The 24,065-nt window shown below is 41.1% G+C and overlaps 1 protein-coding gene across 1 annotated transcript in view; it reads right to left on the reverse strand.

Moving 5' to 3' along the window:
- Positions 1-24,065, reverse strand: part of agbl1 (AGBL carboxypeptidase 1) — a 144,308-nt gene that overhangs the window by 91,082 nt on the left and 29,161 nt on the right. Inside the window, exon 7 of the mRNA XM_023397390.2 lies at positions 5,633-5,670. Coding sequence (XP_023253158.1) covers positions 5,633-5,670 — 38 coding nt within the window. The remainder of the gene's footprint in view (positions 1-5,632; positions 5,671-24,065) is intronic.

Genomic DNA, 24,065 nt, shown 5'->3' on the forward strand with positions numbered 1-24,065 from the left:
ACATTTTCAGACTGTAAAAGTATATCTAAGGAGGCATGACAGATAACTACATTCACAATAGTGCTTATTTACCGAAAGAGCTCCCAGTAATGACGAGACAGTAACAGTTAGCATTAGCTACCTAGCTACATGTTAGTAACTGTGTGCCAGCACACATCAACAAACTGAAAATGTAAAGTCAAAATACACAAAATTGGTTACCAACCATTCAGAAACGTCTTGCTGCAGTTGTAGAGTTTGAACTTCTTCAGCAGTCTCTCCCTCTGGGTCACATTCTGGATAAAAGTCGTGTGGTTGAACCAAATCGCTACCGATGCCAGGTCGCCTGTCACGGTCACAGTAAACATTAGAGCATGATGCCAGAAGCCCGAACGGCATCCCCTTCCGAAGAGGGGCGTGGTCAGGCACAGCTCATTTGCATTTAAAGCTACAGACACAAAAACAGTCTGTTCTGAACAGGGCTGAAAAAGAGGGGTTTACAGGCATGCTGAAATATAGGATCGGAGTCGATTTTTTAGCAAGAAGCTCAAAGACATGTTTTGGGGACCTCTGAGACTTATTCAAACTTGTTGAAAAGGAGCATAATATGTCCCCTTTAATATAATTATACAGTCTGATATTCCTTTTGAAATAAGCCCCTTGCGTTTTGAGTACCTGGGGTTTAATGTAACTAAAACACTAAAATCTGGTGCAAGCTCATTGACTGAGGCCTAAGAGAGGACAGGTGTGGAAAAGAAAGCCGGAATAAATATTTCACTGGTGTTTTCAGCACTGTAACTGTGACAAATGTGTCGAGACTGGCCGAGGACTCCATTGGTGTAGGTGGACGTTGAGTTGGGTTTAGGGGGAAAATGGGAGTAGGGCAGGATGTAAGTTTGGTCCCTGCAGTGACCAGCTCTTTCATCTGGTCAGTGAACTCCAAGAGGGGGCAGGAGGGGGAAAGGGTGATTGGAGAGGAGAGTGACCTGGATGGGGTGAAGGGGGTGAATTCTCAAAGGTTGGTGAGGGGGGTGGAGAAGTTGGTGAGGGGGGTGGAGACTCCTCTTGACTCCAATGACTGTCATGTTTAAAGCTCTTCAGGTGGGGACTGAGGCGGTTCTCTTTCAATGTTTCTACCGTATGTTGTTATGTTTTCTTCTTGTTTTGATTCCTCATGTCTCTTGTCCCTGGCAGAGGGAACAGATGGGTGACGCAGGAAGTAAAATAGGTTAAAGATAAACCTATTTTACTCCTGACTTGTTAAGGAAAAGTCCATCCGCCTTAAAAAGATGTCTGCGGTCCCAGAAAAAGTTGAAATTGTGAACAGTCAAACACATCAGCATTCAGAGAGCTGACTGTGTTCAAAAGATCATTAAAATCTAGTTTCAATACTTCAGACTGTTGTATCACAACATCATTGGTCCCTATGTATGATGTTTTTCACATTTGGATTTGCAGCCATGATATGTAGGATTCTCTCAGACATGTCGGAGACCATGTCCTTGGGAAAGCAGAGTATTTTGGTGTTTTTACTGCACATGCTTCTTAAATCTTTTACAGCACAGTCACCCAAAATCAGAGTTTAAGTTCCCTGTAGCCTTTTACTTTCTGATTTATTCTCAGTCCTTACCCTGCTATATGAAGACGAGAGGTTGTCCAGGTCATCAGATGGAGATCCAGGGTCCTGAAGCAGTGGAGCAAATCTGTTCTCCAGTTGCACACTCAGTTATTGGGGAGGTTTGTTGTTAGTTCTCCCTTTCCCAGCTGTCCACAGCTCAGGGTGCTGGGCTCTGCCTTTTACTTGTCCTCCCATTTTCCCAGGAAATTATTTACTCTTAGGCTTTGCTCCAAGAGAATTCAAGGGTGGACTACCAGTTGTAGATTTATTATCCGGTTCACAGCCCTCCTGTTTCTTGGTAGTCTTGGTGGTACTAATTAACTGTGTGTTAGCATGCTCTTGTCCACTGTTTAGAGCCCATGGTAAGGTGGTGTTGTTCCTACATAGTCAATTTACTTCCACATTCACTTCTAACTGGTGAATTTCGGTTTCCAGCACTGCAATCTTCTTCTTCAAGTTTTTGGTAGTATTCCACAGAGAAGGGAGGCATCTTGCTGCTAATTAGCTTTAGCTAAGTGCCACGTTTCCAGTCACTGCATTGCAGGCTAGTGCTGCTGGTAGGCCTCAATCACGTAGTACTGAGGAGTTCATAAAAATGTTGAAATATAGCAAATAGCCTACTAAAAGTACAAAAAGTATCTAGAAGCCGCTGCTTATAGTTTATCACAGAAGAAAAACAAGAATATCAGCAGAAAAATGCAAGGGGAGGCAAGAGCAAGCAGAAAAGCATCTTCAATGACAGTAAACAGATAGTGTTTTTTCAATGCACAATCAATACAGTCACAATGAACATTTTGCCCAAGTATTTATTTTTGTTCCAATGTCTCCCAAAATTCTTTCCAAAAAGTTTCTTTAAGGCTATTGATTACTCATCTCTCGTGTTGTATGGTGAGGAACGTAACCCAGAATCTGTAAATCTGTACTCCAGAGATGTAAATCTAATGGTGGTCTATCCTTTCCAAATTTTCAACTGTATTATTAGGCAGTGCATATACAAAAAATTGTATTCTGGTCTAAGTCAATGGATCTACCCTGGTGGTGATTAGAAGCACAGTCATGTATCTCATCCTCCCTTGTAGCCTTATTAACCACCCTCTCATCTCTTCTGATATTTTCAAGTCAGAAACTGTGTTAAATAACTGTTTCCTAATTTTCCTTTTTCCTTTTTTGTGAAAAACTGTAACTCCTATCAGAACCATGAGTAGACCATGACAGGCAAGACTGTAAGACGAGAAATGCTGCCACCTAGGTGGATCAAATAGCACGATTTTACACATTACACCTTTAAGGTTGACTGAATAACAGAAATGTATAATATAATATACACTATATCTTCAACAGTGAATCAACAACTGTCTAAAACAATTTTAATAATAACTTGCCAACTGAGTATATTAGTAATTATCAGGTGTATGCTCAGGCACTAAAGTGCCTAACTGCAATTAATTGGTTGATTTCATTGCTGTTCTCACCTGGGAACTGATATATCTGGTTAATTAAAGATGTTCTTTAATTTTTTAATTATTATTTAATTAATATCACCTTATAACATGTTTTACCTCTCCATCCCCATTTTCAAATGTTTTACACAGTGACTTACTTTTCACTAATACTAGTGACGCTGTTCACGTGGTGACACACTGACGTCAGTGTGGTGTCCCATCTCCAGTCAATTTCTGTTACTAGTAGAGTTTATTGCTGCTCTATCTGAACACAGTTAGACACTGTGATGAAGAAAACAGCAACATTAACTACCTGCTGCACAATTGAAGTGCTGAACACTTATAAATACCTAGGTGTGCACCTGGAAAGTAAACTGGACTGGTCCTTGAACACGGATGTCATCTACCTGAAGGGGCAGAGCCGGCTCTTTTTCCTCAGTTCCTTTGACGTCTGCATTTAAATGCTGCACGTCTTATCAGTCAGTGGTGGCCAGTGTACTTTCTTATGCTGCAGTCTGCTGGGGCAGCAGCATGTCTCACATGAACACAAGGAGACTGGACAAGTTGGTAAAAAAGACTGGGTCTGTGCTTGGCAGGAGTCTGGACTCACTCAGGACTGTTGTGGAGAGACGCATGCAATGTAAGATGGAGGCCATCTTGGACAATACCAACCACCTTCTCAAAAACATTCTGGCAGGATAGAGAAGCAGCTACAGGTGGAGCAAATGTCTCATCTCACTGAGAGGTTCAGGAGATTATTTGTTCCGACTGCCACGAGGCTGTAGAACAACTCAGCCAAAGGAAGTGGACTGATGTAATTATTATTGTTTATTTATTATTAACTGTTATTAATATTAATTATTTCAACAATGAGCTAATGGACACATGAATTTACCCTAGGGGATAAATAAGGTACCTACCTGCCTACCTACTTACCTACCTAACCAACCTACCTACCTACCTACTGTTGGGACTCAATCATTCAATAGACCAAATGTTTCTTTGCTCCACTGGACAAAGGAACTCACACTCCACAGTTCCTCACTGTTCACACCTGGGGACGACCCTTCCCCCCACGGACCCCACTGGCCAGCCAGTGTGGGTCAGCGTGTGACATGTGACCCCCAAGGGTGTCACCAAACAAAACCAGTCCTCTAGACCTCTTCTCGCTCTCTTCCCCTCTTGGCTGGCTCTGGAGAGCAGCTCCAGCTCTCTCCTCTCGGTTCTTCAAAGGGCAACAAGGCCCCAGCCCAGGTCAGCTCTGCTACCTGAGAAACCAGCTCTCTCGCTGCTCACAGCAGCCTGCAAACACTCTTCTCCTCTACAGCAGCGACCTGCTTCGGATTAACTGTGAGTGAACCAAATCCTCTTCAGAATCAGCAGCTACGACACAAGGCTAGCTGATTTTCCAAGCAACAGGAGTCGTAGCAGAGTTAGCATGGAACAGCTAACTCTGTGAGGAGAACAAAGGAGATAACAGCAAGCAACACAGCCAGACAGGACTTTACTCCACCAGGAAACCTCCCAACTCACTGGACTTTACAAAACACTGGAAAGGACCTCTTTGCTTGTTCTAAGGACTGGGTATTTTAACTGACTGGGCCTAACCTTTCCCAGCACAGCATAGCACAGCATAGCTAAGCAGCAGAAGTCTTAACTTTGTTAATGTACTTGTTGATTGATGCCTTGTTGTTGTAATGTTTGCTTGGTTGTGGTCAGTCATACAGTTAATCGAGTACTCGTACGTTCACACACATAGCAGTACGTCTCAGTCCTAGAACCTGCATGAAGCTAACCTTCCCCCTCTAACCTGGTACCTGTAGATTACATGAGCTAGGCTAACAAAGAAACTCACACCTTCCCTCTCACACACACTAGGTGGTCTCAGCGGCCATTTTGAGTAGTTTCTTTGTTTACCGCCATCTTGTTTAGTCTCCTTTGCTCAGGTCATGTGGTCAGGACAGTGACCACTTTGAATCGGCCATCTTGCCTTAGTCTGTGTCTCCACAGACACACATACACACACACACACACACACACACACACACACACCTGTATATACTAGATTAGACATTGTATTTTACTCTGCTCCATTGTAAATAAATGCCTTTTAAGTATAACTACTGGTGTGTTTAATGTTGCACAAGCGTGAATATTACCAACCTGTACTCGGTAGAATTCCAATCCTTCAACTTTAACTTACTATTGATTTGGTAATTTGGTTATAGTTAGTAAGCTAATGATTAATCAGAGTTCCAGATTAATGGTAATAAATTGAGACTAAAACCATATTGGCTATTTTGCCTATTAGTTTAGGCTGGTGCCCCGTGAACTTTAATTCATTTTAAAGTTATTATTTAATATTCATATTTTTAATATTAATATTTTCTTAATTTGTGATAGCCAATAAATTGATAAACAACCGAAATCTAACATATTTGGTGTCCAGCTAATGAGGTAGAGCTCAGACCCAACACTACCTACCTACCAACCAGTGGAGAGAGGGTTTGAGTATATGAGAGTATAGTGATGATGACGGTAAGGATTAGGATGATGATGATACCCATCAGCTGAATGAAAGGGAAAAACTTACTTGTGCTCAGCAGAGCTGCAAAGGCATCAATGGCTGCCCTGAAAATAAACACAGGGAACAGTTAGTCTGAATGAACAAACTCTTTACAATGCTAAAAGTAGTAGTTCAAATGTGTGCATTTGCTGTGTGTGTTGCCATGTACTGTTGTGTCTTTACCACAGAATATTCTTCAACATAATAAACATCACTGCAGAGGCCCTCATGGTTATTTAGCTAAGAACGCAATCTCTTAGTGGTGAGCCTCAGTGGTGCAAGCACAATCTGTAAGTCTTGTTCCATATGATTATTTCCTCTGATATGTTATTTTTGAAGAGTATCTTTATTTTTGAAAGATTCATTTATGTCAGCCCATGCCTTTGTGATATGATTTTTTTCAGTAACACATTTATTAAGTTAAGCCTTGTGTGACTTTATTTCTATCTTTCTTTCTTACAGCTTAAAATTCCTACAGCCTTCCCTACATGCATTTTCTCATTGACACTTGCACCATGTGACTTGCTTGCACACCTCTGTCCATCTTGACATGGATGGAGTCAAGTCATTGTTGGCCTGTTGTTGTGTTGGCCTGACATACTCTGTGTGGCTGCACTGGTGTCAGATAATTAATCTAATGCGCCACTGCTGATCCACAAACCCTTTATTCCCACAGTACCTGTCAACAAGATCTCCCAAGGGACCTGGTTGTAGGCCTTCTCCAAGTCCACAAAGCACATTTAGACTGGATAGGCAAACTCCCATGAACCCCAAAGCCTAGCAATGTAAGTCCAGAGTTGGTCCACTGTGGACCTTCTTGAAAAGACTGTTCAACAATAAGTTGGAGTCTCCTTTCCAGCACTGACATAAGCTTTCCCCTGAAAGCTGAGCAGTGTTATACCCTGATAATTGGAGTACACCCTTTGGTCCCCCTTTCGAGTGAAGGAGGACCCCCCCACCACCACCAGCCCCTTCCAAGTCTTCAAACTCTACCTGCTCCTTAGAGGACTTGATGGTCAGGTTATTTAGTATACCTTCCACCAGCTGATGATATCCCTAGTCAGATTCATCAGTTCCCCTCCCCCAGTGAAAACAGCCTGGGCTAAGTTCTGATTTCCCTTCTTGAAACAGATGGCTTAGCAGAACTTCCTTGACGTTATATTAAGGTCCTTCTCCCCAAACTCTTATCAAAGCAGGAGGAATCTTTGCATATCTATTCAGTGAGGCAGGTGCGTAGGAACAGGTTTTAAATATGGCATACAATGAAACAGACACTGTCTGACTAGCAGCAAAAAATTTTATAGTAACATTTCAGTCTTGGACCTTCATCAGGCAAATACTTCTCCGACATCATGGAGCTATCTTAAATAAGAGTTGCTGAGTTGGAAGCCAATCACTTCATCCCATGTGAAGTGCAAGATAAATTCAAAAAGTGAGTGAAAAAATTAACGCTTCCTTCATAAATATCCATACAAAAGTTTCCAGCATACATTCATCGTAGTTATCGACAGGACCCATCACAGAAATATATTGTCCAGAGGTTCACGCAATAATGATAATAAGACTTCAGTTTCAAGACAAAACAAACCAAAATGTTCAGATACATACATCTGGGGCATTATAAAAGATCTGGTTGTATAGAAAAAGTAGCCAGGAGGTGTATGTGCACATTCATGCCTCTACATATCCAGAACTGTCTGGAGCTAGATAGGGACCTCCTCAAATGAAATATTAGGAGAGGGGCCTATTGAGAAATACAAAGAGGCCTATTTACAAAATATATTTACAAAACATCCAATGTGAGGAATTATAGAAACATATTAAAGAGAAGTTCATCATTAAGTCCCTTAGGAGACAATGCTTGAAGATTGTAGATCCAGAACATTTCCCGCTGTTTGAGTCTGTCATAGTCACACTCCCGGTAGGTAAAGTGACATTTTCAATCCGACAGAAACGTAGAGTGGAGATGCCATGGTGGACATCATTAAAGTGTACAGCTACAGGATAATCCTGATTGTTTTTGTGTAGTGTACTTTTTTGCTCAGTGATTCTATGCTTCAGTTTTCTGGTGGTTTTTACAACAAATGTGAGTCAACAAGGACAGCGTATCATATAAATCAGGTGTGTGGATGCACATGTGATGACGCTGTTGTTCAGGAATGTTTTACCTGTGTTTACCTCTAAAGAATTATCTGTAGACCAGCTGTCCCTCTTGTCTGAAGGACTGTCTCTTGTACCCAGCAGCGGACTCAACGCTTTTGGCCTAAAAGTAGATCTCTTTAAGTGCTTTAGACAGATTAAATTACGTCACTTTTATTTAGAAACACAGATCCTGTTTGTGACACTCATGTTCCTGTTTTCAAAGCCAAAAGCAATTTTTGTCCAAACATAAACAATGCATCCATTAACACCTTTTATATAATTGAGGAACAAGTTATAATTGGGGAGATTGCTAAACCAAACAACAGCACTCATAACTTAACCAAGAGTGAAAGAACTCCCTTTTATGAATTGATGAATGACAAAGAAATGATCAAACTGGCCGACAAGGGAGGTGGTATCTGTATTCAAGAATTCACTTTATTACACATAACTTAATTTATGGACATATATGTTTTGATTTCTTTGTATGTGTGGATTACTTGGGTTGTTACCGACATATGGTGACAATTTCATGTCAATAGCCCCATCAGAAATATATTTACTGAGAAAAATGTTGACGCGTTCAATACTTACTTTCCCCGCTGTAAAGAACTTGTATGATCTAAACTAATTGTCCTATCATGTTTGTCTGTATCAGGACCAGAGTTCCAGTCCAGTCCCCCCCCAGTAAAGGACCAGCACCTGCCTTTTCTTCTGAATCTGGCCTCATCAACCATCAACAACAACATTACAGTAACACCTTGGAGTATTATCCCTGCACAGAACAGATATTGTCTATACTGTTTAGTGTCCATGCCATAATTTAGAATTTACTCTTGTTGAAATGGGGCACCAGTCCTCTGGGAGGACAACAATGAATTACTTCATTGCCAAATTTATCAATCATATCGGAAGCCATGACTTCTCCATTCAATGGATCTCCAGTCTCTATGTCAAAAGAATACAACAGGACAACTACTGGGTGTAAATAAAGGAGTTTATTAACTAAACTACTATCTACACAGTAAATGCAAGGTGTAATAATCATAAAGATGAAAACAATAATGAAATGAGCAGAGAATATGTTATGGCTATACACTATGGCTATACAGCTAATGATACTACATCTACGAATTAGGTTTGATGATTAAATATTGCTATATTTCGACATCAACCCAGTCATGAGCAGAGTGTTAAGACCGGCCTACTGTGAGTTGCGCTGTAGCTGAAGACCCTTGGCTGGAACCCAGGTGGCTGTGGTTGCCATGTTAACCCTGGAGACATGGGATCTAGGTGGATTCTCCTGGAGGCCGTGTCCCATTATCACGATGACGGATTCTGCCGGTGTCTCAGCGGTTCAGCTCTGGTGGAGTTTGCCAGGAGACTTTCTGTCTCGGGAACTCTTGATTTCTGCTCGACTTCTCTGCAGGCGGTCGTGCAGATGTTATCTGCCTGCGTCTCTTGCGGGTTGATGTGAAATAAACTCTAATGCTCTTCACTTTGGCTGGATAACTTTAGAGGAGGCTGGCGTTGACCAGATGACTCTAAAGTTGTCAAAATCTTAGAAAAGGAAAACTTGATGATGATTTAAAAGTTTCAAAATTACTCTGAGGTACTTCTGTTGTTTTGGTTCAGTTGGTCTTGACTTGGCTTATAAAAATAAAAGATCGTGCATGTAGACAAAAATGATGTTACTTGGAGCTTGTGGCAAAGAAAAATGAAAGACGCGAAAAGTGCAAAAATGACTAAGAGCCATGAGTTTGTGGCGAGCAGCTTAGAGCTAAGAGTTTACATGGCTACAGAGCCGGGCTTTGAGCCGGGACTCTGAGCTTTGAGCAAAGATCTCAGCTTCTAGTTTCTGCATCGTTTTTCTAGCTTTAGCTTTTCAGCCTCTAGCTTTTAGCTTCGTTTCTCACATCTTCTTCCTTCTTAGCATCTCACCGAGTTTCTAACTTTGTCTTGTTTCTAACATTTCTGACCTTTCTCTCTTTTCTGGCTTTTCTGACTACTCTGACCTTGTCTTCATCTTCTCTTCATCTGACTTTGTGTGAATTGTTCACGACTGTTTTATCCCCTGGGGGCTGGGGCATGTTTCAGGGGCATCACCCGTCTTCTCCTGTAGAGTAATTATCCACTGAACTTTGGAATAATTTAATTCTAGAGTTTACTTATAAACTCGCACATCCGTCTTCCACCATGACCGCAAAACATTAAATTAAATAACATATAAAACTACTTGCACTAATAATGAGAGAGGAGTAATAGGAGTGTTGATTTCATATTACATCCTTCAAACCTGGAATTAATCATGATACAAGTGGTTAATTGATCAAACAACAATATAAACATTTCCCAAAGCTAATAGCCTATAAATGTGGATTACACAGCAGTTCTTTGACTGTAATAATAATAATATGGACATTCTGGAGGTCATGTAGTGTGTTACCTTGTGTGAAGGATGCTGACAGTATGGTCACATGAAGGACATTGTCTTAAAATCTACATGTTACATTTCAAACATTCTATGGGATAGAAGTTTGGGATTAAACTATTGCATTGGAACATCTCATGATTTACAGAACAGCTAGATATTTAATTTTACATTCTTCCTTGTCTGTGAAGAGTGTTTCTGCTGGTCACTACCCAGGATTGGAATGTGGGTTGTAGTTTATGACTCTTATCTAGAGAGGGGCAGAGGAAGGGAGGTTGGTGTGTGTGTTCATGCATGGCACAGAGAGGCCAGGATTCACACCTTAGTGTTAATCAGTCCTTTTGTTGTTACTTGTCATATATAAGAAACAATCAAATATCATTAGACAGAGTCTTATTGTTACAAACTGGAGATTTTGCCTATATTCTCCAGTTGCCTGGTGTCCATTGGTTGATCCTCTGCAGCTGACCCTTTGACCTTTGGTCTGATTCTGTGTCATTCTGGCATGCTAAAAGCATGGCCTGTTTGTGGAAGAGGGGTCCTTTGTCTCTGTTTCCTATCAATTTGATAGTTTGATAGTGGGAAGAGTCACAAAGTGTCAATTGTGGCCAGGCCAGGTATGTACGCTACAACTGTGATCTTTTGCACATGTGTATCTATGTATACTTATCTTTTTGACTGATGCAGTATTTTACCTTTTTATTGTTATTTCCTGTTAATATGTTTATTGGATACTGCACGAAAGATCAAGCAAAATATCTTGTGAGTAAAAACCAACCTGGCAATAAAACTTATTTTCTGATTCTGCCTTTGTGATGATGTCATCATCCCTTCCTCATGCTGCTCTAGCCTGACACCCATGTGACATGCAGTATCTCCTCGCCTTCATATTTTTTAGGTAAATAAAAACATACTGTTTGTATTACAAGTACTCATAATTTGTTTCAGTGCTATCAACAATTTTAACTATCAACAATTGAAGTTGAAAAATTGAGTTTCCTAGACATGTGGGTTATGAAAAACAACAGCCCCGTCATAACAACACTTTACAGAAAATCCACTGACAAAAATACCTTGTTGCTGGCAACAAGTTTTCACCCTACTCCCCTGAAAAAGGATCTCCCCATTAGTAATTGTTTCTTCACTGAGAAGGATATCCCATTCCACAGAGGATTTCATGGAAAAGGCTGTGGACATGTTCAGGATTTCTTTCTGTGCTCCCCAAACTTTTCATGTCTGCTGCAGTCTCAGCCCTGATGGCCTGCCAGTACCTGTCTGCTGCTTCAGGATACACCTGGGCCAACCAGGCTTGAAAGGCCTCCTTCTTTATCTTTCAATCTTCCCTTACTGCTGGTTTACACAAGCGGATTGTTGCCCCCACGACAGGCAAAGACAACCTTCTGACCAAAACTGACAGCTGCATTCACAATGGAGGTTTTGAACATGTGCCACTCGGGTTCCATGTCCCCAGCCCCCTTCAGGATACATGTGTAGCTCTTCTGGAGAATGGTGTTAAAACCCTTTCGACTGGGTCCCTGGCCAGATGTTCCCAGTTCACACTCAATACACGTTTGTAGTGCCTTCTGATCCAACTCACCACCAAGTGCTGATGCTTGTGTTGCTTTGCTTTCTGGCTCAGCTCCCTCTTCATGGCAATGGTCCAGTACAATGCCGGCTTTACTGCCAACACAGCCCTGATCCACCTTTCAATCTCCTGCTCCATCCTACCCTCACTCATGAACAAGACCTTGCAATTCTTTTAACTCCTTCATATGAAGAAACTCCATCCCAACCTGAGGAGAGCATTCAAGCATTTTCTGGCAGTGAAACATGGCCTCAGACTTATAGGTGCCGACTCCATTCCAACTGCTTCACGTTCAGCTGCAAACCGTCCCAGTGCATGCTGAGGGTCCAAATCTATCCACCCAGGTGCTAGGTTGTAGTCCACAGAGCACATGTAGACTGGATTGGCAAACTTCCATGACCCAACTAACCTTGCCAGGGTAAAGAGTTAGCCAAATGATACCCAACCTGACTAAATACACAGCTTGATTTTACAGGAATGTTCCTTCACCTGATCTCCATCTGTGTTTTTATAGGCTCCTTTGTTGATTTTGAGGTGAATAGACAACATTTCAGCTTCTATTCACCAGGATCAACAGGGAAACCCTAACCCAGGGAAATATAATTTAATATGGAAAACAAAAGACTACAACTGATATGTTCATGATGTGATTCACTCTGCCATTGTGAAACAGTGTGAACATGTTCAGCAACAGTTGGTGTTACACCCTGAAAAGGGGAAATATTAATAAAGATACTCAGTCACAATGCTTCCTCTCTGGCAGCTTCATCGAGAATCTATATTTGTTTCAAAAGTATTTACAAAGTTACCAAAGTTCTTGAAACACAAAACATGAAATTACAATATATGTATAAATTAAAATATACATTTTCATTTCCATTTTCCACTCTGCTTTTCCTCTGTCCTTTACCAGGTAAGTATATTATAATACATTTTCACATTTTTACACTAATAAACTGTACTTGTCAAATTCCTTATTTCTTATCTTACTATATTTCCTAAACAAACATTTTCAAATAAACACACAAATGCAGTGGGAAATAACCAAATACACATACAAAATAGCAACATTATGCTATAAACATCTCTAACTGCTAAACATCGCAACATGCACGCCTCATGCGTCATTTGCTTGCTTAGTGGGTTGCTGCTCAATTTTGCACACCAAGCGGCAGAGCTAAGCTAGCTGCTTCGGCAGTTCACTGATACAGATTACCGATTTAAACATGCTTCAAAACTACTCAAAATGTAGTCAAAGTGTTCATAAAACACACACAAAACGGCTTAGCAAACAATTTCCATAGTTCACAATCATGAATACTCATTACATACCTGAAAAGGGGAAATATTAATAAAGATACTCAGACACAATGCTTCCTCACTGGCAGCTTCATCGAGAAGGAAGCACCATGGCCGAGAGCCCCCCCTCCGATCTCCGCAGGTATAACCAACCAATCATAGGTTTCACTTCTCAAAGGTTCAACAAATCGATCATGGATTAAGTCCTTACAGGCAGGTATCTTTACACCTTTTTTTATGTTTTCTTTTTTATCCATATTAACTGTTTTAAAAGATTTTAATCTCTCTAGCAGGACTTTTGCTTTTTAATCCTTTTTAACCCTTTTGATCTCTTTTTCCACAGGACATTGTTTTTATAGGACATTTTTACATTTATAGCCATGAACTGTTATTAATGAATTTTCCTTTGCCTCTATCAGTTATTAATGACATTTCAAATTATAATGTTTTAAATGCTTAACCCATTCATACCGGATGTTGCGCAGCGCAACATTGCCCCCCCGGCTGTTGCTACAATATTGTGCTACGCAGCAGCCGGCAGGAGACTCAATGCTGCGCTACACAGCAACCGGCGAGAGGGGCAATGTTGTGCTGCGCAGCATCCGGTATAAATGGGTTAATGACCTTACATATTTACATAAAAATCAATCTATCACATTGGCCTGTGCTGTTCATGAAAATGCAGTCACCAGATAACTGGGGAGCCACGAGGTAAATTAAAAGTAAATACTTTTTAATCGTCACATTTGTGTCAAGAATGCATCATAATTGGTTTATTATATGTCAGTACAGGAAAAATTAAGAGTTTGTGCATACTTGCATTATAAACCTTTGTTGAAACCTCAAACCCTGTCGGGAATATCCATCCAGTAAAACATCACCTGAGGTAAATAGGATAATAAGTGCTACAGTGCTTTGCATTCTCACAGACAAGAGTGAGGGACTAACTGCTGCTGACAGTTGAGAATAGATGGATGGATTTAGTTGTACAGCTTTAGACAGTCTGACTGACTTTACTGCTTTAAATGTGTGGACAGGAGCCAACCAGCATATCTAACAGTCACCATATCACAGCTACAATTGGATATATCATTGTGACAGATATGTCTAACTGCCTCTCACACTTAAGGGAAATAGCATATCTCCTGCGTTGTTGCTCTCATTACGGTGTCACTGCTGCCAATTCTAACAAATTCTCCTAAGTAACAGCTGACTCTGGTATCCCAGAGTCTTCTAATTGTGTTAGAACAATTAACAGCTGGCTTATGCATGAACATTATACAGAAGACTCACCATGAGGGCTATAAATTTGTGATGTCAGAGCATCTGATTCCCTCACACCACCAGGGAGTTTCATGTTCACTAGTGTGGCTGATCAGGGACTGGTATGACTGGCAAGAAGCCAGGGAGTCTTCGTGTTCTTGGCATGCTCCACTGGGTATACTGGAGGATGCTGGCAGTTTGAGCCAAACATCATCAGTTCTGACAGACAATGGTAAAAAAAAAAAAGACATATGATCCAAGAGGAGGACGGTGGCTTACTAAAAGTCAAAGTCTACACACAATTTCAGGAGAAATGCAATGATGTGTTGAGACCAAGAACATGTTGATATAATTGTTGGGACTCATTCAAGAGACCACATGCTTGTTGTTCTACAGACAATAGAACTCACTTCCTCACAGTTGCTCACTGTTCACACCTGGGGATGACCCTCCCCCCTTTTTTTGGCTTGCTCCAAGGCCTCAGCCCTGCTACCTGCGACAACAGCTCTTTTACTGGCCTGCTCACAGCAAACTGCAACACCTTTCTCCTCTATAGCAGCGACCTGCTTACGATTAACTGAACCAAGTTTTACACAGAATAAGTAGCTACAACACAAGTTCAGCCAGCTGATTCCCAAGCAACAGGAGCCACAGCAGAGTTAACGTTGACCTGTCAGAAGAACAAAGGAGAAAACACACACAGCCAAACAGGACATCAGTCCACTAGGAAGCAACCCAACTGACTGGACACGTCAACAACACTGGAAAGGACATCTTTCTTTGTTTGGTTCCAAGGACTGGGTAACATTAACTGATAGGGCCTAACCTCACCTAGCATAGCACAGCTAAGCAGCAGAAGTCTAAACCTTTGTTAATGTACATGTTGGTTAATGGTTTGTTATGTTTGCTTAGGTTGTGGTCAGTCACACAGTTAATTGGGTAGTTGTATGTTCGCACACATACCAAGAACCTGCATGCAGCTAACCATCGCCCTCTAACCTGGCAGAGGTGGAAAGTAACGAAATACATTTACTCACGTTACTGTATTGAATACTTTTTTTGTGTATTTTGTATTTTTTAAGTACAATTTAAAGTCGGTATTTTGTATTTTACTTGAGTACGTTTTGACTCAAGTATTGTACTTAGTTACTTTATAAATCCTATCCGTTACTGAGTAAAAATAACAATTCAACCTACAGGGGAAAAATACACGGCAGAACCATAGACAGTAAACCAATGGCCAGCCAGAACCAACAGTGACAAATGATGATGTGATTAGCACTGGCCCGTGAACATAGAGGGCGCGCGCGGACAAGCTAGGTTAGTGGGCGCGAAGTCTTTAGGTTCTAGTGCTAGAATGGAGGTCGACAAAGCAGGCACGGCCAGCGGTCGCGGTCCTGAAGACCCGGACCTAGAAAGAACGGATGAAGCTCAAGCTGAAACATCGAAGTCTGTAGAGCTCGATGCAGAAAAAAATCCTTGGCCACATTTGGGAGATTTCTTTTTGTTCAAGCATAGGAAAGGCAACAGCATCATCATGCAGTGCAAGATGTGCCTCCCAACAGTGAAGTACCTGTCTGCATTCAACAACTCCACTTCACATCTGCAGAAGCATGTTTTGGTAAGTATTTCTACTGTCTCATTAGTAGTTTTATTTAATATATCCAACCCAGGCTCACCCCATTTCGTGGGCATTTTTTTGCTAGCACCTGCAACCATTGACAGTAGAAGAAACCCACAGCTAGCCAGCACATTCTAATTAGCTGCTATGCTAACATAATCAAACGTGACACATCATTAAGTACGAAATGAACTCGCTCCAGCCGACAATCCGCATGTTTATCGTACTTCAAACAGATACAAAATGCGTAATGTATATGTGCAGTCTATTTAAGTCTGTAGGACATTGGCTAAATTTGCATAGCAGCTAGCCCCTGGTACTTGAGTGTGTAAAGGCTAGCTGTTAGTTGCTAGTAGTCTTGAGTGGACTAGGGGAAATTAGCCTTGGTTAAATTTAGCTGCTATGAATAGTCGGTGTTACCGCGTCGAAATTGCCACGGGTTTCAATTTGATTGTGTCTTTGAATTTACAGTCAAATCAAATGTATCAACTGTGTTAACAGAGAGGGTTGTAGTGTGAGGCATTTTGCCTACCCAACATTACAGGGGACTCAGCGCTCCTCCGCTATAGGCGGGGAGCTACGGGGCCTTACCGTGCACCCTCCTTACAATCGAACGAAACCAACTTTTTTTTTTTTTTAAACGTCTAACCATGCTGAACATGTTAACAAATGTTAACATTGAAAATTTTGGGTTGCACTTCATGTTTCAGGTACTCAATGCATTTCAATGTATTTCCCGCCATTGGAAATGCATTGGAAATGCATTACAATTACAGGAACATGACTCTCCATGAGCAAGGGGAAAGTGTGACATCTGTCTTTGCAAGTTTAATCACATCTAGTGATAAATGTATGGTTTTAGTGGTATTATTGGCTTTCTCTAAATAATAAAGGCCAAAATGTAAAGTCTTTCTACTTGATTTACAAGGCAAATCAAGTAGAAAGACTTTAAATTTTGGTCTCTACTATTATGGAAAGCCAATAATACCACTGAAACCATACATTTTCCAAAAGCTTGTGTCCTCTAGATGTGATTAAACTTGCAGAGACAGATGTCACACCTTCCCCTGGCTCATGGAGAGCCAATGGAGGGAAATACATCGAAATGCATTGAGTACCTGAAACATGACGTGCAACCCAAAATTTTCAATGTTAACATTTGTTAACATGTTCAGCATGGTCAGACCTTTCAAAAAAAGTTGGTTTCGTTCGATTGTAAGGAGGGTGCACGACTGCACAGTAAGGCCCCGTAGCTCCCCGCCTACTAGGCAGACCCAGAAAAGATTGTTTTGACTCCTTCACATCGACGACAATGGATTAGATCACTAGTAGGCGATTGTTGCTCTGTGTGCATGCAAGCAGCTATGATGATTACACATGCATTGATATGTCTCCTTCCTCTGTATCATAATACTGGTAGGCTATAGAAACACATCGGCTTTTGATGTTGATTTGAAATCTCAATTTTAGCATTCAAATCCATGTCATTGATTTTGTTGGGAAGGGTGCAGCATTGTAATGCCCTCTGGATTGTGGCATATTGTGCTTAATACAATTTAATAGACAAAATGTGATGACTAAAGAAATAGAAAACTTTTATTTATCAAAGTTTTAATTTCACAGTGTGTTTAATAAGCACCACATTGATTCCTCTACTGATAATACCCTTTTCTTTCTTTTCACAGAGGAAACATCCATCAAAACAGTTGGCTTTTAGCCGAGCAAAGCCAGGGAAGCGAACCCACCAAGCAAATCCACCAAGTCTAAGCAAGCAAACAAATATAAAAGATGCCATGATAGTGGGAGGCAACCGCTGTGTGCCACAAGGCAAGATCGACAAGATCATCATTAGGCTAATATGTGAGGGCCTTCATACATTTTGCTTGAACAACCTGCATTCAAAGAACTTTTGACAACGCTAAATCCACAATGTAAGGTCATTTCCAGGCCCACTGTCCGGACAAGATTAGAGGCATCTGCCATTCAGATGAAGAAGAATGTCATGTCCCATCTCAGTAAAGTGAGCTACGTTGCCACCACTACAGATTGTTGGACTGCACACCAGCAAAGTTTTATTGGGATGACGGGTCATTGGGTAGATGAAGAAACTTTTGAAAGGAGATCAGCTGCGCTTGCATGTAAGAGGTTAAGAGGGTCCCACACCTTTGATGTCCTTGCAGGGGCACTTGACGACATACACTGCCAGTGTAGAATTAGGGGCAGAAGTGTAAGAACCACAAGAGATAGTGGCTCAAACTTCGTTAAAGCTTTTAGTGTATTCGGAGAACAGAGCCAGTCTGAGGATACAGAATCAGATGCTGAGTCGGACAGAGATTCAATTGATGATGAGCCCACAGCCAACTAGCATCCTGGAGCAAGATAATGGCCTGGAGTACAAACTTCCTACACACCAAAGGTGTGCATGCCATCTTCTCAACTTAGTTGCCACAACAGATGCTGAGATAGCACAAAAGAAGATGGACACATACAAGAGACTTTCACGTGCAGCCTTTGGGAAATGTCAAGCCATGTGGAACAAGACGGGTTGTTCATACATGGCAGCAGAAGTTGTGGAAGATCATTGCCGACTCCAGCTCATCCGACCAAATCAAACGCGGTGGAATTCAACATTCATGGCCGTGGAGAGAATCATACGGATCATACAAGAGAAAGGGGAGGAGCCGATCAGGAATATTTGTGAAGAATTCAAATTGAAAATGTAAGTTTTAATTTGCATTTCAACAGTATGAAAGTGTGAATGTGTGTTCCCATACTTGAAACTGAACTTTTCCTGCTTGATTTCCTAACAATTGTTTGTATTCTATTTATGCCAGGCTGACTCAAGCAGAAATTGCTTTCCTGACTGATTACTGCTCGGTGATGAAACCTCTGGTAAAGGCCTTGAACATACTTCAGTCAGAGACCAACACACACTTAGGGTGGCTTCTTCCAGTGATATGTCAGCTACAAGCAAAACTCAAAAGGCAGGAGACCTCATCCAAGATGTGTCTACCACTCATCAAAGCCATTCAGGATGGTGTCCAAAAGCGTTTTGGTGAGATGATGATGGACCCAGAACTGATTGCGGCAGTAATACTTCTACCGAAGTTCAAGACCACCTGGACAGAGAGGCCTGATGTCATAGAAACAGGTATGATTGCATCTTATAATAAACTGCTTTTCAACAGTTTATTGGAGATCTACTTTGTTTTATACTCAATACAATGTGGTCAGTGCTATAAAGCATTATGCATTATGGTGCACTCTTAAATTAATAAAGTCTTAATTGTCAGAAATGTGTTGTTTGTCACTCGACAGGTCTGGCTTATGTTAGGCAACACCTTGACCAGATGGCAGAGGTTGGACAAGAGGTGGAGCAAGTTGGACAACATTCCTCAGATGAAAATGATTTCTTCTCCTCAATGAAGTCCAGAAGGTCGGAAGGTACAGGGGAGTTGGAAGGGTACCTAGCCTGTATCCCAAACGATATGGATCTGCTAAACTCCTTTCCAAATTTAAAAAAACTCTCTCTGAAACTCAACACTGGCCTGCCTGCTTCAGCTGCCTGCGAGCGGCTTTTCAGTTGTGCTGGATTACTGTTCACTACAAAGCGAGCATGGATGAGCTCAACTAACTTTGAAAATCAGCTGCTGCTTAAACTGAACAAAAAGTTTGCAGACTAGGTTATAGGTGATTTAGGCTGTCACAAAACTAGCGGCCTTGATTTGCAGTATAACAGCTGTTGCTGTTGGTATTGACATGTATGTTGTTATTACATTTACATTTGTGTAGGTATTCTTTGTTGTTATTGCACTTAAACACACATGCCCTCTATAGCGCTCTTGCAGCTGTGGAGATGGCATTAACATATTCTCATTCTCTTGACGGTTAACAAACACACACACACACACACAGTTGTTGTTATTGCACTTACATTTGTTACACTTGTTCTTTAATTAAAAACAAAACAGTTTTGGACTTCTGACCCCTTGTCTTATTTTTACTACCCTCACACAACACACAAAGAAAGTAACTAAGTAACTTTTACTTAAAGTACATTTCAAATGAACTACTTTTTACTTTTACTTGAGTACATTTTCAGATGAGTACTTTTACTTTTACTTGAGTAATATTTCATCAAAGTATTGGTACAATATTTTTGTACTTTTTCCACCTCTGTAACCAGGTACCTTTAGATTACACGAGCTAGGCTAACAAAGAAACTCACATCTTCCCTCCCCCAAACACCAGGTGGGCTCAGTGGCCATTTTGAGTAGTTCCCTTGTTTACTGCCATCTTGTATAGTCTTCCTTGTTCAGGCCATGTGGTCACAGCGACCGTTTTAAATTGACAATCTAGCCTTTGTCTGTGTCTCCACATACACACCCCCATACATACACACACACACACACACACACACACGCACACACACACACACCTGTATATAATTTAGATTAGACATTGTGTTAAAAAAATGTCTAAATGATGATGTCTTTAAGTATAACCACTGGTGTGTTTAATGTTGCACAAGTGTGAATATTGCCAACCTCTACTCAATAGAACTCCAACCCAATATTGGTTATTTTGCCTATTAGTTTTAGGCTGGTGCCCCCAATGACTTTAATTCATTTTAAAGTTATTATTTAATATTAATATTTTTAATATCAATATATTCTAAATTTATGATAAATATAATAAACTGATAGACAACTGAAGGTCCAACATATGGTGCCCCGTGTCTGCCAGCCCAACATTTATGGTGTCCCGCTCATGAGGCAGAGCTCAGACCCAACATAATGTTTCCCTTTAAAGTTAAACACTGCCATGTAGTTTTTGCATGGAGAAGATGCAGCCCCTTTGTGATACAGTGGAGGAAAAACCAAGCCATGAGGAGGAAGGAAGTGGCTGCCAAGTTCATTGACAGGACTGTGTTGGGACTCAGATCATGGGTAAGAATACAAAAACATTTCTCCTGTATTGAAGGTTCCCAAGAGCATAGTGGCCTCCGTCATTCTTACATGAAGAGATCTGGAACAACCAGGACTCTTCTAGAATTGGACCAGGACTAACTGAAACATCTGTAAGACCAAGAACCTGGTGGTCAGCTCCAGAGAGTGTGTGGAGATGGAGAATCTTCTCCACACACACTTTCAAAGTGTGAGGCGCCTCCCCAGGGGGGCGCGTGAGGACTAGCTAACTACAAATGCAAATGGATCAATTTTTAGTACCACAGGTGAAAGTGAGAGTGGGCACAGAGGTGAGCAGAAAACGGAGGAAGTATGACCCTGATTATTTAAAGTTTGGTTTTTCATTCATTGGTCCTGACGATGCTCCGCTACCACAGTGTGTTATTTGCAAAGAGGTGCTAGCTAACGACAGTATGCGACCATGTCAACTCCACATTGAAACTAAGCACCACAATCTAACAACCAAGCCGCGGGAGTTTTTCGATAGGAAGCTTAATGAATTGCGGTCACAGAAGAAAGCCATCCAGACATTTGGTACTGTAAATACTAAGGCAACCGAGGCATCATACCGCATAGCGTTACGCATTGCGAAGACGGGGAAACCCCACAACATTGGTGAGACATTGCTCCTCCCTGCTGCCAAACATATGTGTTCGGTAATGATAGGCGAAGCTGCTGCTGCCAAGCTGGATGCCATACCGATGTCTGACAACACCATCCAGCGCCACATCTCCGACATGGCAGATGATGTGAAGGAGCAGGTGCTGGACGCTATCCGTGAGAGCCCTTTCTTCTCCATTCAGCTGGACGAGTCCACCGATGTGGCTAACTGTGCAACGCTAATGGTGTATGTGCGCTTTATTAAAGAGCTCAATGTCCAGGAGGAGTTTCTGTTTTGCCATCCTCTGCCGGCGCGCACTACAGCAGCAGAAATCTTCAAGGCTTTGAATGACTTCATTCAGGAACATCATATTGACTGGAGCCGCTGTTGTGGAATATGTACTGATGGTGCGAGGGCAATGACAGGCCGCCACAGAGGTTTAGTAAAACAGGTGCAAGCTGTCGCTGTTTGGTCACACTGTATTATCCATCGCCAGGCCTTGGCAACCAAGAGGATGCCAAAAGAGCTGCACACGGTCCTGGATGAGGCAGTAAAAATTGTAAACCTAATTAAATCACGCGCCATGAATGCCCGTCTCTTCTCTATTCTCTGCAATGAGATGGGGGCTCACTTCCATCAGCTACTCCTGCACTCCGAGGTCTGGTGGCTGTCACGGGGCAAGGTCCTCACCCGCTTGTGTGATCTGCGCGAGGAAGTCCTCCTCTTCCTCGCCGAAATCGACTCCCCACTGCTGAAGCATATGGAGGACGCAAAGTGGGTTGCAATGCTGGCATATCTGTCTGATATCTTTGACTGGATAAACACACTGAACACTTCTCTGCAAGGCAAAGAGTGCCATGTCTTTTTGGCACACGATCAAGTCTCTGCATTCAGGAAAAAGTTGGACCTCTGGTGCACTCGTGTTGAACGGGGCTCGGTGGAAATGTTCCCAATCTTGGAGGATGTTGTGGAGCAAACAGGACTGCAACTGAACTGTGTACAACAGGTGGTCATTCCCAATTTTAAGGGGTTGCGTGAGCAGTTTGGAGACTTTTTGGGAGAGGAGACCTTGGCAAATCAATGGGTGAGAAATCCGTTCTCTTTCCCAGTGACACTCCGTGATGGACTGACCCTGCAAGAGGAGGAGGCCCTTGTCGAGCTGAACTCTAATATGGACTTGAAACAAAAGATGGGTGTCACTTGCACACTTCTGGCCGTCTGTGGAGACTGAGTTCCCCCACCTCACCAAAAAGGCTGTAAAAATGTTCATCCCCTTCACCTCCACTTACCTGTGTGAGTGTGGATTTTCCGCATTGACAACGATTAAAAGCAAGTACCGGTCACGGTTGCGGGTAGAGGATGATCTGCGTTTATTCCTTTCTACAGCGCATCAAAGACACAGACTCACTGTGCCCACTAAAATCGAGGTGAGCAAATGTGTTGTGTGCAGTGTTTCAGCGTTAATGTGGGATAACGTCGGATGAGTGAAAATGTGTTTAAGAAAAATCCGTTGAAAAGTTAAATTGTAAATTGTAATTTTGATTGATGTTTAAATGTATTCAAAATATGTTTAAAACACACAAAGGTGTTAAAATGTGTTTTTAAAAGATGTTAAAAACAAAGGTATTAAAATGTGTTTTAAAAATATGTTAAAAACAAAGGTATTAAAATGTGTTTTAAAAAGATGTTAAAAACAAAGGTGTTAAAATGTGTTTTAAAAAATGTTAAAAACAAAAGTGTTAAAATGTTTTTTAAAAAGATGTTAAAAACAAAGGTTTTAAAATGTGTTTTAAAAAGATGTTAAAAACAAAGGTATTAAAATGTGTTTTAAAAAGATGTTAAAAACAAAGATGTTAAAATGTGTAAAAAAAAAGATGTTAAAATGTGTAAAAAAAAAAAGATGTTAAAAACATACAAAGATTGTGTAAATTGTGTAAAAAATATTTGAGCACATTCACAGTTTAAAATGTTTTAAAAATATGTTCAAGAACATACAAACATTTAAAAAAAAAATAAAGATGTGTATGACATTTATTCTTGACATTTATACCTTTTTTTTAAGCCTGCATGGAACATACAAAGCAACATCAATAACAGTAATAAAAGGAAGTAGAAAATTCCAGGGAAATTTTGAGTGCCACGGGGGCTACTGCCGGGATGAGTACATGATTTGTTTCCAGTGTTCAAAAGTCACCCTGATCATATTCTGGTTTTGAGAAATGTCTTGATATAAAAGACTCTGATATAAAACAATGTCACATCCCTCCATCATGTATTATGTGGGAAATATCTCATATTCTGTGTTGTTTTTTTAATAAAACAAGAGGCAACGTGTCTTCAAACTGGCATTTAAAGTGTTAAAATCCTGAAAACTAATAAACATTTGGTAGGTTTGAGCAGAACTGAAGTGGTTTAAGAGATGTATGCAAAAAAAGCAGAAAAAAATATTGATATATGATGATTTTAAAGCATTTTCTTTGTGTGTCCTTTTTTGGACGCGAGGAACCCCAGAGGGTACAAAATGTGTTACCAGTATATAATAGACCTGTAA

Source organism: Seriola lalandi, unplaced genomic scaffold (genome assembly GCF_002814215.2).
Source record: "Seriola lalandi dorsalis isolate HSWRI2012SDOR001 ecotype SW California unplaced genomic scaffold, Sedor1 jcf7180002055008, whole genome shotgun sequence".
Taxonomy (NCBI): Eukaryota; Metazoa; Chordata; class Actinopteri; order Carangiformes; family Carangidae; genus Seriola; species Seriola lalandi.